The 23297-nt window shown below is 42.1% G+C and overlaps 1 protein-coding gene and 1 long non-coding RNA gene across 2 annotated transcripts; one reads left to right on the top strand and one right to left on the bottom strand.

Moving 5' to 3' along the window:
- Positions 1-21021, top strand: EPHX1 (epoxide hydrolase 1, microsomal (xenobiotic)). The gene is made up of 9 exons (XM_014950890.1): positions 1-122; positions 9975-10159; positions 11565-11745; positions 13888-14115; positions 14494-14623; positions 15097-15311; positions 17844-17952; positions 18403-18528; positions 19969-21021. The coding sequence occupies exons 2-9, from the start codon at positions 9980-9982 to the stop codon at positions 20192-20194; spliced, it is 1395 nt and encodes a 464-aa protein (XP_014806376.1). The 5' UTR covers positions 1-122; positions 9975-9979; the 3' UTR covers positions 20195-21021.
- On the bottom strand, positions 6192-8902 carry LOC106893163. Its single transcript, XR_001413024.1, has 3 exons — positions 8765-8902; positions 7402-7474; positions 6192-7014 (listed from the first exon to the last, which is right to left on the bottom strand). It is a non-coding gene; the product is annotated as an uncharacterized LOC106893163 (long non-coding RNA).
- Positions 21022-23297: the final 2276 nt, after the last annotated feature.

Genomic DNA, 23297 nt, shown 5'->3' with positions numbered 1-23297 from the left:
CATCTCCCAGCGGGCTGCGGGACGGAGGGGCCCGGCCGACAGCCTGCCCCTCTCCCGGCGGGGCGGAGAGGAGAGGAGAAGCCAGGCGTGCACCCTGCCGGTCCCCGCTCCGGCAGCCACAGGTAATGGCGGGCGGGCGAGCGGGCCGGGGGTGGGGTGTGAGGGGAGGCCACAGCTCCCTTCTCCTCAAGGGGAGGAGGCGCGAAGCCCCGCGGCGGCGGGGTCCTGCCTCACCTCAGCCGCCCGGTGGGGACAGGGTGGGTGTGTGTGTGTATGTGGAATGGTGCCACGGGGGGTGTGTGTGTGAAATGGTGCCGGGGTGTGGGTGGGTGTGTGTGTGTTGGGGGGTGTGTGTCGCTGTTTAAAGCGGGCTCTGCGCCTACATGCCTTAAATACCATCGTCTGAAAGAGTGTGCGCCCCTCTGCCAGCATCAAAATACTATTATCAATGGGTGTTATTAGTCTGGATCACAACGGTGGGGATTTTTTTGGGTTGATTTCCTGGACGGGAAGGTCCTGATCAGCTTTTCTTTGGGGGAAAGGGAGTTGGGGGTGTAGATGGGACATACCCTGGATTGAGCCTGGGTTTTTGTCCTGGCCCTTTCTGCTGACAGTACTGATGGGAACAACAAGTTTATTTAGCCTTCATTGGGAATCTGGCCAGGTTTTCCTGGTTTAGGGGGAGTAAGTGGCTGTAACTTTTAGCTTATAAACGGGTTTAGTCTGTTCTTGGTTTGGTTTTTGTTTTTGTTTTTTTTTTAAACTCATATCTAAACCGGGAATATGAAATTTAACTTTCTCTTTTTTTCTTTCCTCTAATGGGCCATTTGCCAAACCTGAAAATGGATTGAGTGAGCACCGTATACATAGTTACATAGTTCCCTTTGCTGAACAAGCATTTTAGGAGTGAGGAAAAAACGTTTTTAAGTTTAACGACCATATTTTGTTGCATAACTGAGCAATCTGCAAAGATGAAGCAAACAACATGCTTGCTCCTCGGGGTTGGCCAGTTTGTCAGAATTCAGCTGGGATTTTGACTGGGTTGCCCTGCAGTTAAAACTTGTCCTAATCAAGTGTATTGCTTCATTTTCCAATTCTGTTGAGGTAGTCCGTTTTGTCTTATTTTCGTTAACAGAGCTTTACTGAAAATAGGCAAACTCACATAGCTGTTGTAGGTGAACCCGGGAGATGGGATGAGTCTTAGAAGCCACTGCCTGAAACTTACTTCTCTGGCCACAAATGTGGGGTTAACGATTTGATTGGCGCTGTTCCTTTTGAGATGCTGTGCATCTCCTCTGCAACGGATATTACCCCTGTCTGAAGTAAGCTAAAACTGAGACTTGAGTGCACAAATTGCTAATGCTTACTGAAAATCGATGGGAGAGAGGCACCAAAAGCAATTAGGCAGCTTTGAAAAATCAATCCGCAGCTGAAGTTGTCCAAGGACAAGGATTAGATCTTTGTCAGAGCTGAAGTCTTTGTGGGGAAGGTCCTGGCACGGTGTCAAGTTCGTGACTCTTTGTTCTACATCGTTCCCAGTCTGAATTCATATATAAAACTTGTGTGTGATTTGCTTGAACTCCGTTTGTTTGTTAATTCTTTTGAATTGTTATTTTTTTCATAGGGGGAATCATGATGTTGAAGTAAACAATTAGAAGTAGAGCAGAGTGGGTAATAAACAGTGCGGCCTGAAGTTTGTCTTTATGAATTGCCCAAAATAGGTTTGGAATTATTGAGTGTTTCAAAAGGCCTTTTTCCCCCCATCTTGATCTCCTATACTTCTTGTGTTTGGTCATTGCATAGGATAATTCCATGTTTATCTCGGGTTTCAGCAAAGCTTTCAGACGTACCGAGTATTTCTAGCCAGAGAAGTGCAATGTTTTGGTATGGTAAACACTGTGAAACAAGTTCAGGCTTCTTAGTAGAATATACATGGCCAATTTGTTCGAAGTAATTACAGCAGGTACATAAAAAGGTTTGGGGTAATAATTCCTGAATGGTAATAGTCCCAGAAGTTCTTGTTTCTTCAGTAATAGTTTGTCAAGTAATTTGTCGGCAGGGAAGCAGGGATGGGGGTGGTAAGTGAAGTATAGCTTATAGCTCTAGGCAAAATGAATTGATTATCTTGCATATTCCTATGCATAATTGCTTGTATTAGAGTCGGAGTATTCAAATTTTGTGGCCAGACAAGCAGAGGTAAAGCTTTACCTGTGTGGTAGAGCGTGCACTGCTTCCTTGAGTCTGCAAGAGTATTTTCTTCATGCCACGCACAGTCCTAGAACTGGGGCAGTCGTCTTGAATGTGCAAGTTCCACACGTGGCAAAGAGATCTCTAATTACTGCCTAGGTCCCTAAAGAAAAGTCACTTGGAAGTAGAGTGTCTTGCCTCTCTCTCTGAAGAGCTTGGTCTGCTTGTAATTAATGCTGAAAACACTTTTTTCCCTTCTGAGTACTGCTACTGGAAGAAGTCCTGGAGTCTCCTTCTGAACACGGTATTTTTAATTAAAAGCATCATTGTACGTGCAAATGGGTACCTATGTAAATAGTAAAGCACAAAAATCTACTTGTAACACAGTTTGCTTTAATATCTTGGTCACACTAGACATAGCAGGATGGTGAACACAACAATTTGAATATATGCTGGATTTTATGGGTTGGTTTGGTTGGTTTGTTGTTTTGGGGTTTGGTTTTTGGGAGTTTTATTTGGTTGGTTGTTTTGGTTGGTTGTTTTTGTGGTGTTTTTTTTTTAAATGCAGCATTATCAGCTTTGATACATATTCAAGCATATTGTTATTGATCAAATACTTTCTGATTGGCAGGGCTGGGAATACTTTGGTGGGAATCATGGTAGCTGTGCTTTGTTAGTTGCTTTTCCCAATAGTGTATGATACCAACTCCTGGTGCAGTTGCCAGAATGAGGAAATCAAGTGTGATCATGTTTGTGGAGGGATCCTCTGGGAGTAAAGAATAGGAGCTGTTTTCTAGGTTTCTTCTCTGAAAAGTGAGCTGTTCTCCAACATTCCTCCACTTGGGTTTTTTTGAAACATCTCTGTTGGATGTGATTAAGTGTAATCCACAAGAAAAATAAAGCCTCAGCAAACATTTTTTCCCCCCTCTTCATTCTTTCTCTACCTCAAGCAATTCTTTTTATATTTCTTGTGCCCAGCAGTAGTTTTTTTCCTATTATTTATTTCATGTTGAACTCTGCAATGAAGACACACGACTGTCATTTGTTCTGTATGTGCCCACCATGTCTGTACCCTGGGTATGCTTTGCTGCCCAGTGCAAGATGAATCTTTCTCTAAGGTTAGTTAGTTGCATGTTATGAATCAAAAATAAAGCTCTAGTTCTGTTGGCTGCTCCATCATGAGAGCTAATTGTTCTAATTTGGTGGTTACAGGTAGTCACTTTTCTAGGTGAACCCCTTAAATCCAAAGCGAACTTAAATATTTAGTTGTTATTAAGAGAGAGATGAAGTAGCAAGAATCGTTCCTGTTACATGTTTACTCTGGCACATCCTTTTGGTGTTGCAGTTATTTGACAGAAAATGATGACTACCATCTGTTCCCCTCCTCTCTCATCATTTAAAGTTCCTTTTCTCTTTGAGACTGAAGTCCTCAGAGAGAGATAACAAGTTTCTATCTCTTCCTGTTTCCATAGTCACAATTTAAAACAAATAATATTTTTTTTCTTTTACACTCTTGTACACGTTTTTGTTTATGATGCCCTTACTACTTGGAGTCATGATCCTAATTTAAATTTACAGAGTGCACCTTGTCTTGCTGTCTTGCAGATTGCCAGAGATTTCCTCTGGCAGTCTTTATATTCATCGTTTCCGTCTCCACACCATCTTTTAATGGAAAGATTGTCATATACTTTGTTCTTACGTAGTTTGAAGTGCAAGATTTCAAACTGTTTGCACTCTTTTCCCCTTTTTCCCCTCTAAGGCACCCGTATGTGTCAATTCTGCATGTGTTAATAACTACAGGTTCTAGTAACACAGTTTTCTAACAGCGCTAATACAAAAAGCTTGTAAAGCTGCTAGTTAAAGAAGTCTTTCCCTCTCTGGTTTCATGGAAGGCAACCTTTTACTCTTCAGTACTGGAGGATTTGGTGAAGTTAAAAATAGAGCCTGAATTGCCCTTAAGGCCTGAGGAACAATTACCTCAATCTCATTTTCTTATCTGTAATATCGAACTCTTCTGGTTCACCTGCACTTTTTTTCCACCCCCTCCGTAAAAGGCGGATGCCGGCATAGGATGAGGAGATTAACCTCGTTATTGCTAGAAACTCTGGTGGCAGGCAAACCAGAACGATGTGCTATTCATAACTTCAGATACTGGATGCTAAACGTTGAAGTTCAAATGGGATGTTCTTGGCAATCTGTTATATTGGACTGTGTCATTTAGGGGCTAAGAACTGTTTTAAAAACTTTTTACAGGCATGATATCCTTCCCTTTTTTTAACTCTAACGTGTGGTTTGAGGGAGTTCTGTCTAGGAGGCCCAGCTTTCACCCACAGGTTGTGTGCCATGCTTCTATCGCTTCTCTGCCTGCCTGCAAAAAAATTCTGCTGTTGTTGGAACTTGAGCGTAAAGGCTCGAGAGGATAAATAGGATAAAATCTTTGCATGATCTAACCTTAGTGTTTTAGCTAGCAAATGCGTTATTATGAAAGTTTAAACAGTTCTTTCACCCTTAATTAATTGTGGCTGAGCGGTGCTGATTTCAGAATCCTTTAGCAGGTTTTCTACAGATGAGTCCTAACCAGAAATTACTGCAGATGGAGAGCAGACCTCCCTTCCCCCGAATTGTGTGCATTGTCATTGGGTCACAGACCCATTGACACTGGGTCACAGATGTCCGTGTCTGATAATGGACATCGCACCGATCCTGGGTTGGATTCTGCCAGTTTGTGTTTATGTAGCCCACAGGCTTTTTTTTTAGACTCTTTGAAGGAAGTGGGTTTGTTCAATAATAGAAGCAAAATAAGGAAAATTGAGATAAACAAGACTTGTACTAACTGCCCTGAGTTCTGGGTGATAAGTACAAGCCTTACAGCGCTAGAGGCACGGGGTGTCCCTCAGCAGTGATGCAGGTGTATCCCCCAGCCTCTCCTGGCAGAGGCCTCGCTGTCCCCCTGGGAGAGAAACCCCCTGGGTTTCTCCTTCTTTGGGGAGGTGACTCCTTCCCTTGGTGGTAGTCTTCTAATTAGGTTCCTGCTGTACTGGCTAATTCCTGATTGCCAACAGTCCAGAAAAAGATTGTGGAACAAAATGATAACATCTCTTCCTGCTGTTTTGGAGATAGCATTGTGTGCCACTTCCCTATGGCAATAAAATAAATGTAAATGCTACATTTCTTATCGAGACAAGCCAGAAACTCTGGATTTGTATTTCCTGGCTTTGATTTGCTTCCCTGCATAGGACTCTTTGTTTCATCCAATGCCTACCTCTCCTCCTTTCCTAAAACCTTAACGGATCGCTTTATGCTCACCTGGGAGATCTCATCAGGTGTATGCAAAGCAATTCCTATGTTGCTAAGCTATTTTGAAGCTTGTCATAATGCTCCATAAACTACATAAATAGGCAGCTTTTCTTATACAAATGTCTTCACTTTGTGGTTTTCTTCTGTTTCTGGTGTGTTATAATGACAAAAATGTGATGCCTGGAGATGGTAGGAGGTAGAGTGAGGGTGAAGCTTCTGCGGCTGTGCCGTGTCTTAGTCCCTTTTAGGCTCCCAGTGCTAGGGGCACCTGTTATAGGTGCCACGAGGTTTTGAAGTCCTTCAGTGGGTTGTTTTTCCTTCAGATCTGTTGGGAAGAGAAACCTGCAATCGCTGTTCTTCAGGCAAACCGATCTGTAACCAAAGAGGCTGCAGCAGAGTGGTGTCTTTTCAGTAAAAGCTAATAGGGGAGTTTATGTAACACAACAAAAATAAATAGAAACATCACTTCTAAATTGAGCTGTTATTCCTCCTGCAGAGTAATTATTAATCAATAAACCTTGTATCTGACAGCATCAGAGTGTGCTGAGCTATCTTACAGCGTGCTCATAAACCAGCCTTGGGTTTCCAGATGTTAGGTTGAAAAGTCTTTCCAGTTGCTTATTTCTCCACTGATGTGTTCCAGGCCAATTCTAAAGCAAAGACCAGTAGAACAAGATGGGGATTTTACCATTAAGCTATTTCTTAGATGACCTCTCCAAAAAATTATTAGCACTGTTCTCCGGGGCATCTGTTACTAGATACTGATGAAAACAGGGCATAGCTTTCACGTAAATAATATTTGTTCTCTTCTTGTGGAGCTATTTGCTCTGCTGTTAATGCATGAACAGAGGACAGTGCAAATCAAAATGCAAAAATGCAAATAAGAGTTTTCAACAAGGAGTAGTAAGATGCTCTAAGAAACTTTTGGGGTTTTCTTGCAAACAACGTATTTCTTGAGGTGCACTTGGCCTTTTTCAAGAGGAGCTAGTTTTTGGGCTATTTACCAAATCCATCACACTTCAACATTTTTCTTTCAAAGCATGTTTTTAAAGTAGCAAAACAAAAACATTCTTCCTCAGATTCTTTAGGATAAAAGTACTGTCTGAGGTATTTAGGTGCTGTCTACAAACAATGTCCACCTTGGAGTACAGCAAAGTCTTGGAGCCTAAGCACTTGACGGTGGAATAAATGGAAATATTTCCTTCTGAGGTCTTGCCTTTGGTTGCATAAAAAGAGGAAAAAGCCAAAGTAAAACATGAACTCCCTTTGAAGTAGTCCTTTTTAAAGGCAACGTGCCAGCACGGTTGCATCAAGAGACTTTAGAGAATAAAAATACCAGCACTTTGTTGTTTACATCTCTGAAAACTGCAAGGGTAGAGAAGTTTTATTGTACCTGCTCTCCTTCCACATTCCTGGTGTGGTGTTAGGGAAGAAGTGCAAGGGGCTAATAACTTCCATCTCACAACAGCTCAGTAGTGATTAGCGGAGGAAATTCTGGTGCAGATGCGTCACGACTGAGGCTGCTTTATGCTGTTGAAATAACACACAGGAGTTTTAGAGAACTGACTTGAATAGCAAACTTGGGAAATCAGTGAGTACGTTTGCTCTAAGGGGTCTCCTCTCAGCATGGGCTGGAGGGGTTAGTGGGAGCGTGCTGCATTCCAGTAACTCAGAGCTGGCAAAAGAATCCCTTGGAGTGTGCTATGAACTGGTGCGAGTTAAAATACTGCTGACGCACTTTGCCCTTTCTCTTCCTCCTGTGCACTCAGAAAAGAAAAAAAATGTAGCATAGTTGGAGCTCTAGGCCCTAGTGTTTGTCATAATTAGGAATTTTGCAGGCACTTTCAAAGGAAGGGAGAGAGAATGAATATAGAGAGCAGCTTGGGATCTCTCTCTGTTAGCAAAAAACAATCCTACCGGTATCAGAGGCAGCTTCTTCCAAGTCAAAATGACATCTCATGCAAATCAATTTGTCACTGGCCCCAATTCGCTGCAATAGAAGACAGAACTTTTGTGAAATCTGAAATTGATTTTGGCACTTATTGTTGGATTGTAAACAAGCTCATCCTAAAGTCTGTCTGGAATTAATTGCAAAAAATGGCTATCTTTTCACATAGTGAGTTCTTTGTACATACGCTCCAGGGCATATGCAAAATACACAGGTTTGTATATACACCCACACCCACACATACCCACACCCTATGTCTTCTGCTGCAAAAATTCTGATTTCTCAAGTCCCCCTGAGAGCAAATGGGAAGAGCTGAAATATTTTTATAGTTCTGGGTACTCCAGTGACTTGGGACGTAGAAGTTTCTTGCGTGAGAATGGGCTGGGATTCTGTTCCTGGGTAGTGCAATTCCCTGTTGGGTGCTGTGCCTCTGTCACCACGTTGGCAGAGCCCACAGTGCTGATACACCATAATCCAGGAGAGAAATTTCTGGTTTTCTAGGTGTCCCCAGCCATCCTGCCTGAACGACGGGGCTGGCACCCACAGCAGCTCTTCTCTTGGTTGTTTGTTGTGGGGTTTTGTAAATGTACTGAAAGCTGGCCAAGAATGTGAATTTTTCCTACACGGTGTTTACATAGTTGTGCTGGGGAACCTTTGTAGTCTAGTCATGGCCTGAGCTGCGCTGTGATTTCAGGGAAGTTGCTGTTCTTCTCTGTGAAGACTTAGTAGTAGAAATGCTATTAAATACTGTGGTAGGTATTATTTCTATGTCAAGAGCTTTGAGGTTTCTAAAAGCCCCTCCAGTTCTGCTTTGCAGTAAAATTTCATTGTGCTCTAGAGGTTCCTAGACCGCGTGGGTTTATGTGTTGAGGCAAGCTGAGATTGGATAAACTTTTTAATTTGGGGGTGAGTTACGGCCTGAGTGTGCTGGAGGTGGGAAAAGATTGTCTTGTGCTCCAGAGAACATGGTGAAGAAGAACTAGCACCTCCTCGCACAACAGAAATTATGGAAGGACAAGTGAAATGAATGAACAGATCAAGTTTTTTCAGTGCCTGTCATTTCCATTTCTCCAGCCTCTGAGGATCAATCAAGGTTGTAGCACTTTCATATGTAAGAAATATATTTTTGTAGCTCACTGTCCTATACGCATAGGGCCTGACTTCTCTACAAATGCTTTGCTGCCTGCTTATTTTGACAGTTTTATTTATTTATTTATTGCCAGCCACTAGAAAATTGAACTCAAGAGGTTGACTAAAATGTGTCCTGTCACATAAAGGCATTTAAAGACAGATCAGTTTTACTCCTGTTATATTCATGTGAGATCCCATTACCTTGCACCACAATTCCTGGTTTTGATCCAGAAAGAAATTTGGTCCATTCTGTTGACTCTTTGAGAAACTTCAGAGCATCAAATTACTCTGTAGCACCAAAACCAACAAAACCTTCCAGCTTGGGAGAGAATGGAGATTGTTCTGTGTCATAAACAATGCTTGCCCTGCAAAATTTTTGAAATATTTAATGTCTTATCAATTCCCCAGCAAATGAGTGTTTGAAACGTTACATTCTTTAAAATTATGCATTAAAATGCTGACAGTACTGTTCCCCAAACCACCTTGCAAATATTTCTCATACTTTAAGGGATGCTTGAACACATTAATTTTTAGAGTCTGAGTAACTATTTTTTCTACTTACAGTATGGAACAGTTCAAATATATTCAAAATGGATTTATTTATTTACTTATTTTTCTGTTAAGATGTTCTGTTTGACTAAAGCCCAACAGCCCTACAGTTGGATTGTGCAGATCTGCTGTGAAATCAGGTTGTTCTTTGTTTTGATGGAATTTTATTACTTGGGGAAGGGTGTTTTAGAGCCAGGAGAGAATGCATGTGGTCTTCTGTTTTCTTTTTAAAGGAGTTCAGAGGGAGAAAGAAAGGGTTAGGTAAATGTAAGTTGTTCAAGGGTTCTGTAAATATATCCCTGCCCCACTCCCCCAGGCTGATGGGGAGGTACAAAGTGGCTGCCTCATGCTCTTCATTGTTTATTCTCTATATGTCATCTTGTTTTTTTCCCTTCCAAATTTATAACAATAGATATGTGGGCCTTACTGAAGAGATGCTCTGCTGTGGAATTTGGGGGAAATCTAGAGCTTCAGAGGAGGAGAAAGCATTAAGCTTGAATTATACCTACAGTCACCTCCTCTTCTGTTGAAGTTTAGCAGCAGTCAGCGGCCACTGAAGAAGTTTTTAATCAGAGAACTATTTAATTACCAAGCCATGTGATCTCTTGACTTGCTTTGAGTACTGTTTTAACTAAATGCTTTTATGTAAAACACTTAATTCCTCCCTATTTGGGTTGCGTAGGTTAAAACATCCTATTTCTGAAATTTTACAGAAGTGTTGATGTCCCGTGAGTGACAGAACGTTATGTAGATCAAATCTTAAGAAGCACATAAACTCTTCTCTATATATTCTATATTCTTTATAAAGTAAATTGTATGTCTCTGAATGATCTCTTATGAGCGTTCTGTTCTTTTCTTGCAGGCATTATGCTGCTGGAAGTGTTCCTGGCTCTGGGGGCAGTCATCATCTACTTCTATTTTTCTAAGAAGAAAGAAGAGACGTTACCTTTCAAAGAGGGATGGTGGGGCAAGGGACAAAAGCCTGATGCTGAAGAAGATACAACTATTTGGCCATTTAAGGTGGAAACTACAGAAGAAGACCTGAGTGTAAGCAAATCTCTGTACTGGGGAGAGGGAAGTACAAAATGGCCAAATAAATGCAGAACTTGTTTAGAAGTAATTTTTAAATTGAACCCATAGTTGCATTTATGAGACTGAGCGATGATGTCCAGGGCTTGGAGGACAGGATTTTTCAGTACTTCAGAAGACAGGGATTGGTAGGCAGATTTCACATCCTGCTGTACAATTTAGTTCTCAGCTGGCTGTTGCAAGATTGCTAGTAAATAAACCTACTCTGCAAAGCCTAATAAAGATAAAAATCATATTACAGATTACTCAACTCTGTGTTCCTGTTTGTGCACGTTCCTCAGTTTGATTGTAGAGGCCAGAATATGAACAATGTCGTCTTTTTCTTTTTTTTTCTTTCAAAAGCAATTATGAATATCTCATTTTTTTGACTGCTTTATATTTGCAGCTGTGTTGGATGCTGATTCTTCTGTAATTAATGATCTACTTCGATCAACACTAATACCACAGCGGTAATTACAGTAAACACATACATTGCAGAATTTGTTAGATGGCAAGATCTTGATTGTGTATGTTTAAGTCAGGGATTGCACAATTTCATAAATCTGTGTGGAGCAGTGGGATTCATGGGACTGCTTGTATTATTCATTTGCAATGGATTCCTGTTTTCTCACTGAGGCCTGGGATTTTTAACACTGTTTGCCCTCCTTAGTAATATCAATGGACATTGATGTCCAATATGTTTTCCTCTTACACTGCAGACACAAAGTGAGGTAATTTCTGATTTATAGATATTTTTGAAACACACGATTCTGTATTATGACAGCTATTGCAACATAATCCATCAGGAAAAAACTGTTTCTAAATAAATGTTTACATAAACTAGGAATTAGAAGTTACGCTAGCAGGCATTGCTAAGGTATTTTTTAAAAGGTGTTGAGCGTAGACAGAAAGCATTTATGTAAAGATAAAATCCCTCAGTGTTTCCCGGTGAAGATCCCAGCCCCTTGGTTTGAGAAGGACAGGGAAAGGTTTGGGTCAGACCCATGCATTGATTGTGAGGTTGGGCTTGCAGATAACCTGGGGAGCAAAGTACCCTGGAAAGGCAACACGACTTACCCTGTGAAGCCCCAGTGGTGTCAGAGCGTGTTGTCCTCTGGCTATCAGCCTGGCAACCAGGTTAGCCAGCCCTGCAAAACAGAGAGAGAGAGACTGTTAAGAACAGCTGTAAATGGAAGAGGAAGGAGGCCATCTGGAGGAGAAAAAGAATTGGAACAGCTGACGGACCATCAGGAAAATGCACAGGTGTCATTAGAGATCTTATTTTAATTGTTCTCCTTTCACTTGTAACTAGAAATCGCACACAGCAGAGCCAAGGTGGCAGACACAAGCGCTTGTAACATCCCTCGTTCTTTTTTCTCTGTAGGACTTATTTAGGAGACTCGACCAGGCTCGATTCACTGAGCCGCTGGAGAGCAGTTGCTTCCATTATGGGACTAACTCGGTGTATCTCAGGAAGGTTGTCTCCTACTGGAAAAACCAGTTCAATTGGAAGAAACAAGTTGAAGTCCTTAACAAGTACCCACAATTCAAAACTAAGATTCAAGGTGTGTGGCTTCTTCTCTTAAAAGAATAAACAAGTGGTAATACATAATCTTGTCTCCAAGGGCTTTTGGTGATAAGAATGCTATGGTTGTGTCGCGTGGGCTTTCCCTGGATCGTTGCCTCCGCTGCTGAAGCAGTGAGAAACTCCCTTCGTCGTAACCGAAGCCTTTAGGACAGGGAATGACAAATGGAATTCTCTTGTGCATGGATGGGTTGTCAGCTGGTGTTAACAGGAGCCGAGCGTGGGTATTTGAAACAGAACTGCATCTTCAGATGTACGCCTGTTGCCTGACTCGCATGCAGTCACGCAGAAATACCTCTTGCTGATGCCTCCGGATGCCTCCTCTTGCTCCATGGAGTTCCCCAGCTGCTGCTGTCGTGGTGATGCCGTCAATCTGGCAGCTCTCCTCAGCTTGGCTTGTCCCCACTTGGCAGGCCAGATGCCTCTGCTGCACCGTTTCAAGCGGTTGTAGGTTGAGAAACACAGAACCCCTTTCCCTTGGGGCTGACGTGCTGCCAGGTGCCACTGAATGGTTTGTCTTTCCATTCCAAGCACAGGGGCCACTCAGCCAAGGTCTGCTGGTGCAGGAGCTTGCTCAAGCTGTACATTTTAAATGCTTGAATTAGGTTGTGCTTGGGTCATTTGGGGGTACAGCTGTAGATTTAGAGCACAGCAGGTATTCGTCTCACACGGTGGCAAAATTCAAGCTTGAGATTATACTATTAAATTTATACTTGCACCCTTAATTGTACGTTATTTCGAAGGGGGCGGTTCACCATAATATTTAAAATGGAGTTGGGAGAATAAACGGTTGTTACATATTGGTTAGAACATAAAGATTTTATTTAAGTGTATAAAATGGGATTAGTGCTGAAAAAGATAAAAGCAAAAAGTCTTTCCTTGAAAAAAAAACAACAAAGTACCACCTGAAATAAGAAAGGGAAAAGAAGCTATGGACAATGCACTGTGTATAGCAGTGGGAAGAGAAATTTCAACATTAGGACTGATTAGAGAGATGAGCCATGAAAAGATGAGATGGAGCATGCTGTGTATCAGATTCCGGCTTCATCACCTGAAGTTTTTCAGAGAATACAGAAATCCACAGAACTGTCAAAGATGTGGAAATCTCAGTCAGTGAAAGGGGTGTGAGCTGGAGCCAATGTGAGCAAAATATACTTACATACCTCAAGAATGGAGGCATTCAGGCTCGAGTAAGAGCAAATACTGTTTCCTGGAAACCAAAGCCTGGAATGGGTTTAAGGAGAGGCAGTTCACCTGGAGCAACTGGTGCAACACTGTGAAGCTACTGGTTACGTATTGTAAGAATCACAAAGGAATCAGAACTGCAATTTTTATCTTTTTATTTAAGAGGAGACTGGTACTAGAACATTGTTTCCTGGTTTGGTTCACTTACTTAAAGAGATACTGAAAGCTTTGGACAAAAGTTAGGAAAGAATACAAAACTGAGGACTCTCTTTTGGCAAGGTGTGTTTTCAAATCTTTGATTCAGCATGAGTGGTTTATCAGCAGTTAGGATGTGTGATGACTATAGGAGGGCTCCACAGAGTATAATCACTGAAGGCTTTTTCAATTCCTTTTGCTGGGACATTGGGATTAATGGCTGGAGACAGCAGCTAGATGTGTTCAAATGGAAAGTAAGGCATGCACAGAACAAGATAAGTGATTAATGCCCCCAAACAAACAGGATTCCCTATTTCTTCATGCCTTCAAGTTGCAATTGCCTGCCTTTCAGGACAGAAAGGTTGGCAGAAGCCTGTCTAGTGCTATATAGGGACATTTGGGTAAAATTTAAGGGCACTTGGACTGAATGATGTCATCATCTCTTCTGTCTTCAAGCTGTGTGAGTCACTGTGTAACAGTCAGTAGATTGCTTCACTTCTACATCCTAATATGTCAATTTATTTTAGAACAGAAATACAACAGCCTCATTTGGCTACTGTGCGGCTTCATTGCCCAGTATAAAGTACTTGAAGGTCCTTGGATAAATGGGTCCAGAGAAGTGCAGTGTGTTTGTATGCTCACCAAAAAAAGGACTTCAGAAAAGATTTATTCGTAATCTGTTCTGTGATTAGTTCAGTTGCAGTAAATTTGGGCAAGTTAATTAATTATTTTATTTTTGCAGGCATTGATATCCATTTTGTTCATGTAAAGCCTCCCCGTTTGCCTGAAGGCCGTTCTGCAAAGCCATTATTAATGGTTCATGGTTGGCCCGGCTCATTTTACGAGTTTTACAAGATCATCCCTCTCCTGACGGATCCCGCAAGCCACGGCCTCAGCGATGAACACGTTTTTGAAGTCATTTGCCCATCTATCCCTGGTTATGGTTTCTCGGAAGCACCCCACAAAAAAGGTATGATGTATGAGAAGAAAGTGAGCTGACACAAGCCTAGTCTCACAGAGAGGAAGTATCTCCTGCCTCTTCTTTTCCCAGTGTAGAAACGTGGGAAGGGGGAAATGACAGCGTGACTTCAGGTGACACCTTTGATCAGCTTCAGGAGCAATGTACAGATAATTTACAAAGGGCTATAAAAAGTTATGAAGTTACAACTCATGAATTGTAATGGAATTAACGAATTGTGTGTGGGTGAGCAAGAAGGGTAAAGTTAATTTGTTCCAGGTCCTTTGGGATGTGTTGAATCCATATTCAACGTTGTTATACAGGCAGGTAAGCAACACTTGAAACAAATCAATGCAACGGTGGTTTTTGTTTTGTTTTGTTTTAATGCAGACTTTAATTCTGTAAGTGCTGCTTCTGTGTTTTACGAATTGATGCTCAGACTGGGATTCAACGAATTCTACGCGCAAGGTGGTGACTGGGGCTGGCTCATCTGCACCAATCTGGCCCAGATGGCTCCCACGTGAGTATCCCTTCAGTGCAGCTGCTTTATTCTTTCAATAGTTATTTCTTGTGCACGTGAGAGTTCCTGTCCAAGCCCTCATATGTGTAGTTTCTCTCACCAGTGCTTGGTGTTAAGCGGTGATCCAGAATTACGCACCTTAGTTTTATATTATGTACCTGTTCTTTCAAACAGTCATGCAGTAGTTTTGTCATGGCCCCACTGGGGTCTGGAGTGGGATGATTGCTGGTAAAAAAAAGAGGAGGATTTGTGGCTTAGTGTCTGGGAGTGTGTGCTGATTACTGACAGTCGTCTCTTTGACTTGTTTTTTTGTGTGAAGATCCACACTACAAAGTACACTGAAGGTCAAGATGTAATTAGCAGGTCACAATTTAAATATGTCCATTTTCGTTCATAACATTTTAAATATAACAACTTTAAATCGCGTTTTATTTGTTGTTAATTAACGGGGGCTTTTCTGTTTTTATTTTTAGGCATATGAAAGGTCTCCATTTAAACCTAGCCACGGTTACAAACATGGGACTCACTCACCTGCTCTCCATTCTGCTGGGCCGCTACTTCCCGGGGCTCTTCGGTTTCCAGGAGGAAGATGTCAGGCGGATGTTTCCCTTCTGGGAAAAAGGGATCTACAGGATCCTGCTGGAGTCTGGCTACGCTCACATACAGGCTACAAAACCTGATACTGTTGGTAAAAAAAAAAACAAACAAAACCCCTTTTGAGCTCAGAATACTCAGTCTGTTCATTTTAGTTGTGCTTTAATAGAAATGAAACATACTGCTTAAAATATGCAGAAAAATCGGGGTTTTTTTCAGCGAAATTGAAGAATTTTTAAAAGGTGGGCTTCTTTTCCATATCCAAGTTAGAAAAGGTTACATATGGGTATGTAGTATCACACTCTCTTGTATGCAGACGTGGTAAATCTGCACATCAGAACTGAGCGTGCTCCGAGTGCCACTGACCTCATTTCAAGTTTTCATAAATAGTTTATTTAATACTTTTTCACTTCTGCTCTCACTGGGGACTGGGATTCTTTTCCAAATGCAGTTATGCTGAGAGCAAAAGATAGTTTCATCACAGAGAATGGATCACATGCAAATGACGTAAACTACAAAAAGCTTTTAGCTGTCTCAGCGCGCAATGGAGCTTATTTATAGGGATAAGTAATACCTGAAAAGTAAAATCAAATTTAGTTCTTACTCATTGTTCTGAATCACTTGCAGACTTTCAAGGAAAAAAGAAAAGCGTACCTAGGAACGTTCCTTCTAGATGAGCTAGTCACTCAGAAGGTTTAACTGCTTAAAGTATCTGAGTATTAAGTGTTTCTATTTTAAAAAACATCTTTTGCAACTGAATTGAACAACTGAGTCAAGAAAACCGAATACATTTTAGTTTAGCGCAGCAGCAGTTCACTCGTGGATTTTATTAAAAACATAGCTGAGGAAGCTATTTCTTAATGGCTTTCCATAAGCTTAGCTACAGAAGCAAGCAGATTTCACAAGGTCCTGTGGACCTTCACGTTCCTTAGGTGGTCTTGAACCTGATCTTCTCCTATAGTGGGTGGTTCTTCATTCTAACAGCCCCTGGGTTTGCCTTCTGCAGCTTGGGTGGTGTGGTTAGAGCTCCTGTTGGTGAAGACTGAGGTGAAAAAGTCATTCAGTACCTCAGTCTTCTCCATATCCTGGGTGACCAGGTCTCCTGTTTCCTTCCAGAGAAGGCCTACATCATCCCTAGTCTTGCCTTTATCTCTTATAGAAGTACTTACAGAAGTTTTTCTTGTTATCCCTGATGTCCCTGGCCAGATTTAATTCTGTCTAGGCTTTAGCTTGCCTATCTGGTTCCTGGCCACTTCAACAGTTTCTGTGTCTTCCTCCCAGTCTACCTATCCTTGCTTTCACCCTCTGTAGGCTTCCTTTTTGCTTTTGAGCTTGTCCAGGAGCTCCTTGTTCATCCATGCAGGTCTCCTGGCTATTTCATCTGACTTCTTTCTCGGGATACATCAATCCTGAGCTTGGAGGAGATGATCCTTGAATCCTAACGAGCTTTCTTGGGCCCCTCTCCCCTCCAGTACTTTTTCCTACATTACCCTGCTAAGCAGGTCCCTCAAGAGGCCAAGGTCTGCTCTCCTGAAGTCCAGGGTGGTGATCTTGCTGCACACCCTCCTCGCTACCCTAAGGATCTTAAATTCTACCATTTCATAATCATTGCAGACAAGGCTACCCTTGAGTTTGACATTCCCCACCAGCCCCTCCTTGTTGGTAAGGACAAGGTCCAGCATGGCTTCTTTCCTCATTGGGTCTTCTACTATTTGAAGAAGAAAGTTGTCGTTGACACATTCCAAAAACTTCCTGGATTTCTTGTGGCCTGCTGTGTTGTCCTTCCAACAGATACTGTGGTGGTTAAAGTCCCCCATGAGGACCAGGGTCCCACTTGGGTGGCCTGTAGCAGACCCCCACTGTAACATCACCTGTCCCCACCCTCCCTTTAATCCTAATTCAGGAAGTTTTGCATTCAATGATAATATTAAATTTCTTTCCTGTGTCAAAAAGTTTTGCTGTTCTCTAAGTGATAGAAACTAAACTTTATTTCTTTGAATTTTGAGGGAAACCAGAATTCCCAATTGCCTATTATTCTACAGCCAAAATTGTATTTTTTTCCATGTCCAAGCAAAAAAAACTATAAAAAATATATTCAGCCTTGTTCTACATGAAGGCAGTTGGCTATTGCTAATTCAGAAGATGGACCTTTTAGTAAAGCCTTGCTCTTCCTTAATGACTTCCTAATAATCCTTAAAATGTTTTTGCTGATAAGATAATGGTGCAAATTCTCCCAGTCATGTGTAGGCATGTGGGGTTTGGCCCTGTAATGCTCTTTAATACATGACAACTTCCAGATTAATGGAAGCAACCCCTACTTGGCACATAGAGCTTAATCTTATTAGTTTACAAGAAGAAGAAAAAAAAACACAGCAGAAATCCAATACTATTACATCAGTTCAAAAAACATACAGCGTGAGCTAACACGGAGCCTGTTGGTTTGCAGATATTACCAGTTTATGATTCAACAATAAATGGCTCCAACCTGTTCTACTATTTTACTTATTACTGCTGGAATAGCTTTGTAGCATTATCTACCCTGTATTATAATGGGATGCTTCTCTAACAGTCGGGGTTCAGTAGTGGGATATTGCCATTTTAGTTACGTTTTCCTCCTCCTTTTCAGGCTGTGGTTTGAATGATTCTCCTGTAGGACTGGCCGCGTACATCTTGGAGAAGTTTTCTACGTGGACTGATATGGAGTTCCACGATTTAGAGGATGGAGGACTAGAGAGGTAAGTGGTTCCACTTACGCCGTTCTGGACAAGGTGACTAAGCCCAGAGCTGAAGAAGTTTGTCTGAACTGGTGGCCTCCCCTCTTGCAGGGAGCCTGTGGTGGCCACAAATAGTGCAGTGCTGTACTGCGAAGTGGTAAACAGGCAATGAAGGCTGATGTGCTCCCTTCCCACTTTGATCTCCTAGAAAAGAGATACACCCTGCAGCTTCTGGGGATTATAACCCGACTTTGGTGGAAGAATCTCATTAGGACAGAAAAACAAACATTTAACCTACATTACTGACAGGTGGAAGGAGAGTAACACGTTTCACCTCTCAATTCTTCTTAACTGTTAACTGTTTTTTCCTTGTAACTTTTTTTTTTCTTACAACCAAAGTCAAGTCCCTGCTAAAGTAATGCAAAATGGTGTTCAGTTCTAACTAAGCGATCTCTGGCCTTACCTCTTCAGGAAGTTTAACCTGGATGATCTGCTGACCAATATCATGATCTACTGGGTGTCAGGCTGTATAGTCTCCTCAATGCGTTTTTACAAAGAAAATCTGCAGAAGGGGATAGGCAATCAAAAACATGAAAGGTAAGCAGGTTTTTTCCTTAAATATTTTGCCCTGAACTTATGGTTGCAGAAGGGTTGCTTATGTCTTATAGGCTGCTGCAAGTTTCTGAATGCTGAGGAAAAGCAATGCTGTATCACACTGTTCCTATGCAGGACAGGGCTGTTAATTATCTACTGTGTTGTGCATGGAAAACAGGGTAATTAAGTAAAAATCCTGACCCATCAGTAAGGAAGCTCTAACTGGAGGTACTGCTTAAGGACATCCCATTCATGGTGTATTCAACTGGGGGAAAGCACGTGCAAGTTCTTCCAGATTTTATTTCAGTTACTAAATTAGCCTATGACTGAGCCGTGCAGTCAGTTTTGTTTATTGTTTATTTGGTTTGTAGTTCTAGTGCTTTTCTGGACACAGTTTGCCAACCTTTGGAAGCAACTTCAGCACACTGACAAACTGCGTAACTTCAAAGTCATTAAGACTGATATTCCTGCTGCACAGACACTTAAGACAGCGGCGTGGTTGTATATACTTGTGTCAGCTTGAGTATTAGCAAAGGCTTAAACCTGCCCTGAGGTATTTGGAACCACAGCTCAGCGCCACAGTATTTATTTAGCTGTGAAATGATGCTCCCAGGAAGCTGACTCAGTTCTTGAAGCTGTTGTGGCTACGCCGTGGGCAGCATCCTGCTCCAGTTCTGCCTACATGAGATGAGCTCTAGGAGCCTGGAGGAAAGAGTCTCAAAGTCCTACATAAAATTAGGCACCTTGTTTTTTTCCAGTAGTGACGTGCCCAAGAATTTTTCTATCTAAATTTTAAAGTCTATTTTCTGACAGCGCAGCCCTATGTGTATGGGATATTTAAACCTAGAAAATGTTGCTCTGTTAATAGTAAGCGCAGATCGTTCCACTTTCTAAGCTACTTTTCCCCTCATATCCAGTTGCTTCCCTACACTTTCCAGTATGTAAAACGTTCTGTACATTTGTGCCAGTTAAAAGCAAGAGCCATTTTACAGGGTAGTCTCACGTTCTGAAATGCTTCCTCTGAACTAGTCTAGATTTACTCTCCTATTGCTCCTCCCCTCTCCTCCCCCTTTGCAGCAGTTCAAGATACTTCTTCCCCTGCCTACCCTCCAGTTGTCCTGACAGGCTCAACATGTTCCAGTTGTAATCTTCACTCTAAATCTCCCTCCAGCCCTTGTCAAATCATGTGCTTTCTCCTTAGTATGTGACTCTTGTGCCCTGAATGCAGCATAAGTAAAGAAACTTGATGCAAAAATTAAAAATTTTATTTATCCCCCCCCAGGTATGGGATTGTTGCTGAATGTTCAAATTTAGGATCTGGAAGTAAAATTTTTAATTGCCTAACAGTGTGCCCAACTCTTAAAGAACAGTATTTCCACTGGACTTTCCCTTTCTTGCTAAGTTAAGTGTTTGAAATATTAAAATTATTCTCTCTCCTCTCAGGCTGACAGTAAAAGTACCTACTGGCATCGCCTCCTTCCCTAATGAACTCCTACACGTCCCCCAGGCCTGGGCCCAGAAGAAATACACCAACATAGTTTCCTTCCATTTCATGCCCCGAGGTGGCCACTTCGCAGCTTTGGAGGAACCTGAACTTCTTGCTGAAGACATTCTGCAATTCGTTGGGAAAGTAGAGAAAGAGCAGCTTTGGAGAAAGAAAGGAGAATAACTCCCCTAACAAACAGCACAATAATTTCTTATAGCTTAGCAGAGGCACGGGCCTTACTATGTTTACTGTAATCCATGTAATTAGATCTTATTCTTGACCAGATGCGAGAGAGGACAGCAAGAAAAATGCATTAAATCTCCATAAGATACTGTGGTGGAGTCCTACAGGTTCTGGGGTGGTTTATGTTGTTCAGCCAAGCTAAGGTGGCAGCATGAAGATTACTGGATTACTTTCTCCCCCAAGAACAGACTTCTAAAATCTGTTCTGTAGTATTCCTCACTCTTGCTTTAAAATGGAAAAATAGACTTTACAACTAGTAACATAACTAATAACAGTTTAATTGTTAGGAAAGGCTTTTTTTTCACTGCAGCAGTAAAACTTGAGCTGGTATAGGTGTGAGATTTCTCGTGTAAAGGATGGGGAACAGCCCAGCAAGACCTAACTTGCATGAATGCTTTGGTTAATCCGCATCAGTGATCTACAGTACCTTTAAACTAGCCAGCTGGCTACTGCTGGCTGCCTTTCTCTTTGAGCCTGGGCTTGTTAAGCAGCTTCCTGGCTGCGAGGAAGCTCAGCTCCCCTGGGACAGCAAGATGTGAGGAGCAGCTGAAACACAGGGGTGCCTGTAGCTGGGACCAGAAGGAGGGGTTGGGTGGGAGTAATTCTAGCCCAAGCTACTCCGAACCAAAAATCACAGCCTTGGACCGGCTCAAAACACTGTGGGCTTTGCACTGCTTCTGCACAGTATTGTGAATACTTCTTATTAAGGAATAAAGATGTCATTAATTCAAAATGAAAAGAAACTTGCATTAAAATTTTGAATAATACCTGTATGTTTCTTCTGAATTTTTAATAATGGAGATATTGCTTGGTGACAGCAAAGAGAAGCATCAATTCAGACCCTGTCACTTCTGTGCTGGATCTGTTACAAAGGTGGGATTGAAGGCAAACTGCTCGAAGAAACAGCAACAGTTCCTAGTGTGTTCAGTTGAGCTTCAGACTCACTCTTAAACTCTGTCCAGATGACTGATTTCAGTATGGTTTTGTTCTTCCAGTCACTTCTGATATACTTCCCTACCCCTGCAAACAGAGGGAAATATAATCCACCAATAACACTTAGTTATTGTTTATGGATTAGTATTATTTCACAATATTAATTGAAATGGAAGCTGTTAAGTAACAGTCAGTCCAGCAAAGCCCAGCTCCATCCCACAGGGCTTTAGACTCAAGAATAAATACCAACGAGTTTGTTTCACAGAAGGAAAATCAAGGCTCCTGCTGGGCACATTTGAATCTCGGTGCTCAAAGGCACCTGATCTGCCGTGACAGAAAATCATTAGGGCAGATGGGTTGTAGAAGAGCTTGGATCAGTTTTCTGAGCAGGGATGAGGCCTCTCGCTGGCTGCCCTCCACCTTCTGTGCTTCTCACGAGTCTCCCTCCAGGATCTGACTGCAGAGCTGCCTCACACCTTCAAGCTGTACGTGAATTAAGACAGCTGACTGCTTCCAGATCAGTAGTGAGGACTTGTAAGTGCTTTCATTAGTCAGAATTTGTGTTTGCAAAATACCATGTGGTTCAGGCCTGTCTGTTTTGAACAGACAGGAAAATACAGAGTAATTCGCTTTGTCTAAAATAGATTCTTCTCAGAGAAGACCATCCCTCAAACTCATTTCACGTTCAGTAAATTAAAAAAAGGTTGCGTATTGAGGAGGAATCAGCTCACCTCTGACAACAATGGCTGTTTACACAGACCACTGTGCTCCCTCTTGCACAAGTCTTGATCTCTGGCTGTTTGGTTTTGCCTTCTGTCCCCTGTGTGGCCTTGTATTTCAGAGCTGGTCTTCTCTCATCTTTAATGCACGTGCAGACATCTGCGGTGGTGCTGCCGTACACTGATATAATGGAATCCTTCCCAGGGGAATGCAGATAAAGTAAGCAGGAAGAAGCTTGCTATAGGATACCTGCCAAATCAATTTTCAGACACGAGTAGAAGGCTCGAAGCATTTTCTCTCTCCCTTCTGGAGCAAATCTGCTTGAAGGGCCCTGGCCTTGGTGAAAGGAGGCACATCAGGACTCTGTTTGTGATCTTGTGTTAGAGTGGCTCATCCAGGCTCGGGTCACCCATGAGACCTGGACAAAAAAAACAGCCTCCTGTAGAACATTTCTATTTTCAAATGCGCCTCAGCAATCAGAGATGATGATAATGAGCAGACACAGTGATCAAGCATGTCCTCACCTCTCTCTGCAGGCCAGGTAAGTGCCCCTCAGCCTGCTACAAACATGAGCCGTCCCCGCTGCCAGTTTTACTTGGTGTAGAAGAGAGACACCCAGACACTAAATCCAGCATGGAAATGGGTTTGATTAGCTGCTGAAAGAGGTAAAAAAAAGGATGTAGTAGACTGTGGAAGCTTAAAAATTATAATTAAACACCTGTTATATAGCAAAGGTTGTTCTGAATTCTGATGTCACCCTTCTTAAACCCTGAGCCAACAGCCATCAGCAGCTGTTGTTCATCACCTACTTATCTACGAAGATTCAGTGAAATGCTATGGCAATGTGAAAGAGTGTAAAATCCAGCTATGTGACCGACTCCCTTCCCCGTTTTCAAAATTATCATCTGTTTTTAGCCAAACACAGCCAATCCCACTGCCTGTGGTGGAAGGTTTAACGCTGCTGAAGTGTTTGTGGGCTCATGGTAGCATCCGCATCTCTTCCTGCGGGGAATGACTCTCTCATAAGCCTGAGATTTGGATTTGAAACCCACCCTGAGTGAATCCAGACTCTGATACACAGTACAGTACATTCTGGTACAGTCACATAATCAGAAATAGTTGTAACATTTCTGTTAGCAACTGTGTGTCAGATTATTGCAATAGTTAACAGCAGTAAGAAAGGACTCCCTGCCCTGTTAAATTCTTATTTAAGTACCTGCTGCTCAGACAGTAAGTTTCCTCTAACAAGGCCAAATGTGCTGCTTTTGGGCTGGCTGAACTACTTCTTGGGAATAAGGCTCTTTGTAATAGTAGCTATGGCCTTCAGAACCCAGAATCCGATGATGACATTTTGATGCTCCAGAGCCATTTCTTGGGCCTCTGCTCAAAG

The sequence above is a fragment of the Calidris pugnax genome, unplaced genomic scaffold, assembly GCF_001431845.1.
Source record: "Calidris pugnax isolate Ruff unplaced genomic scaffold, ASM143184v1 scaffold24, whole genome shotgun sequence".
Taxonomy (NCBI): domain Eukaryota; kingdom Metazoa; phylum Chordata; class Aves; order Charadriiformes; family Scolopacidae; genus Calidris; species Calidris pugnax.
Note: the sequence above shows the minus strand (reverse complement) of the source record. Positions and strands in the feature narration are given on the sequence as shown.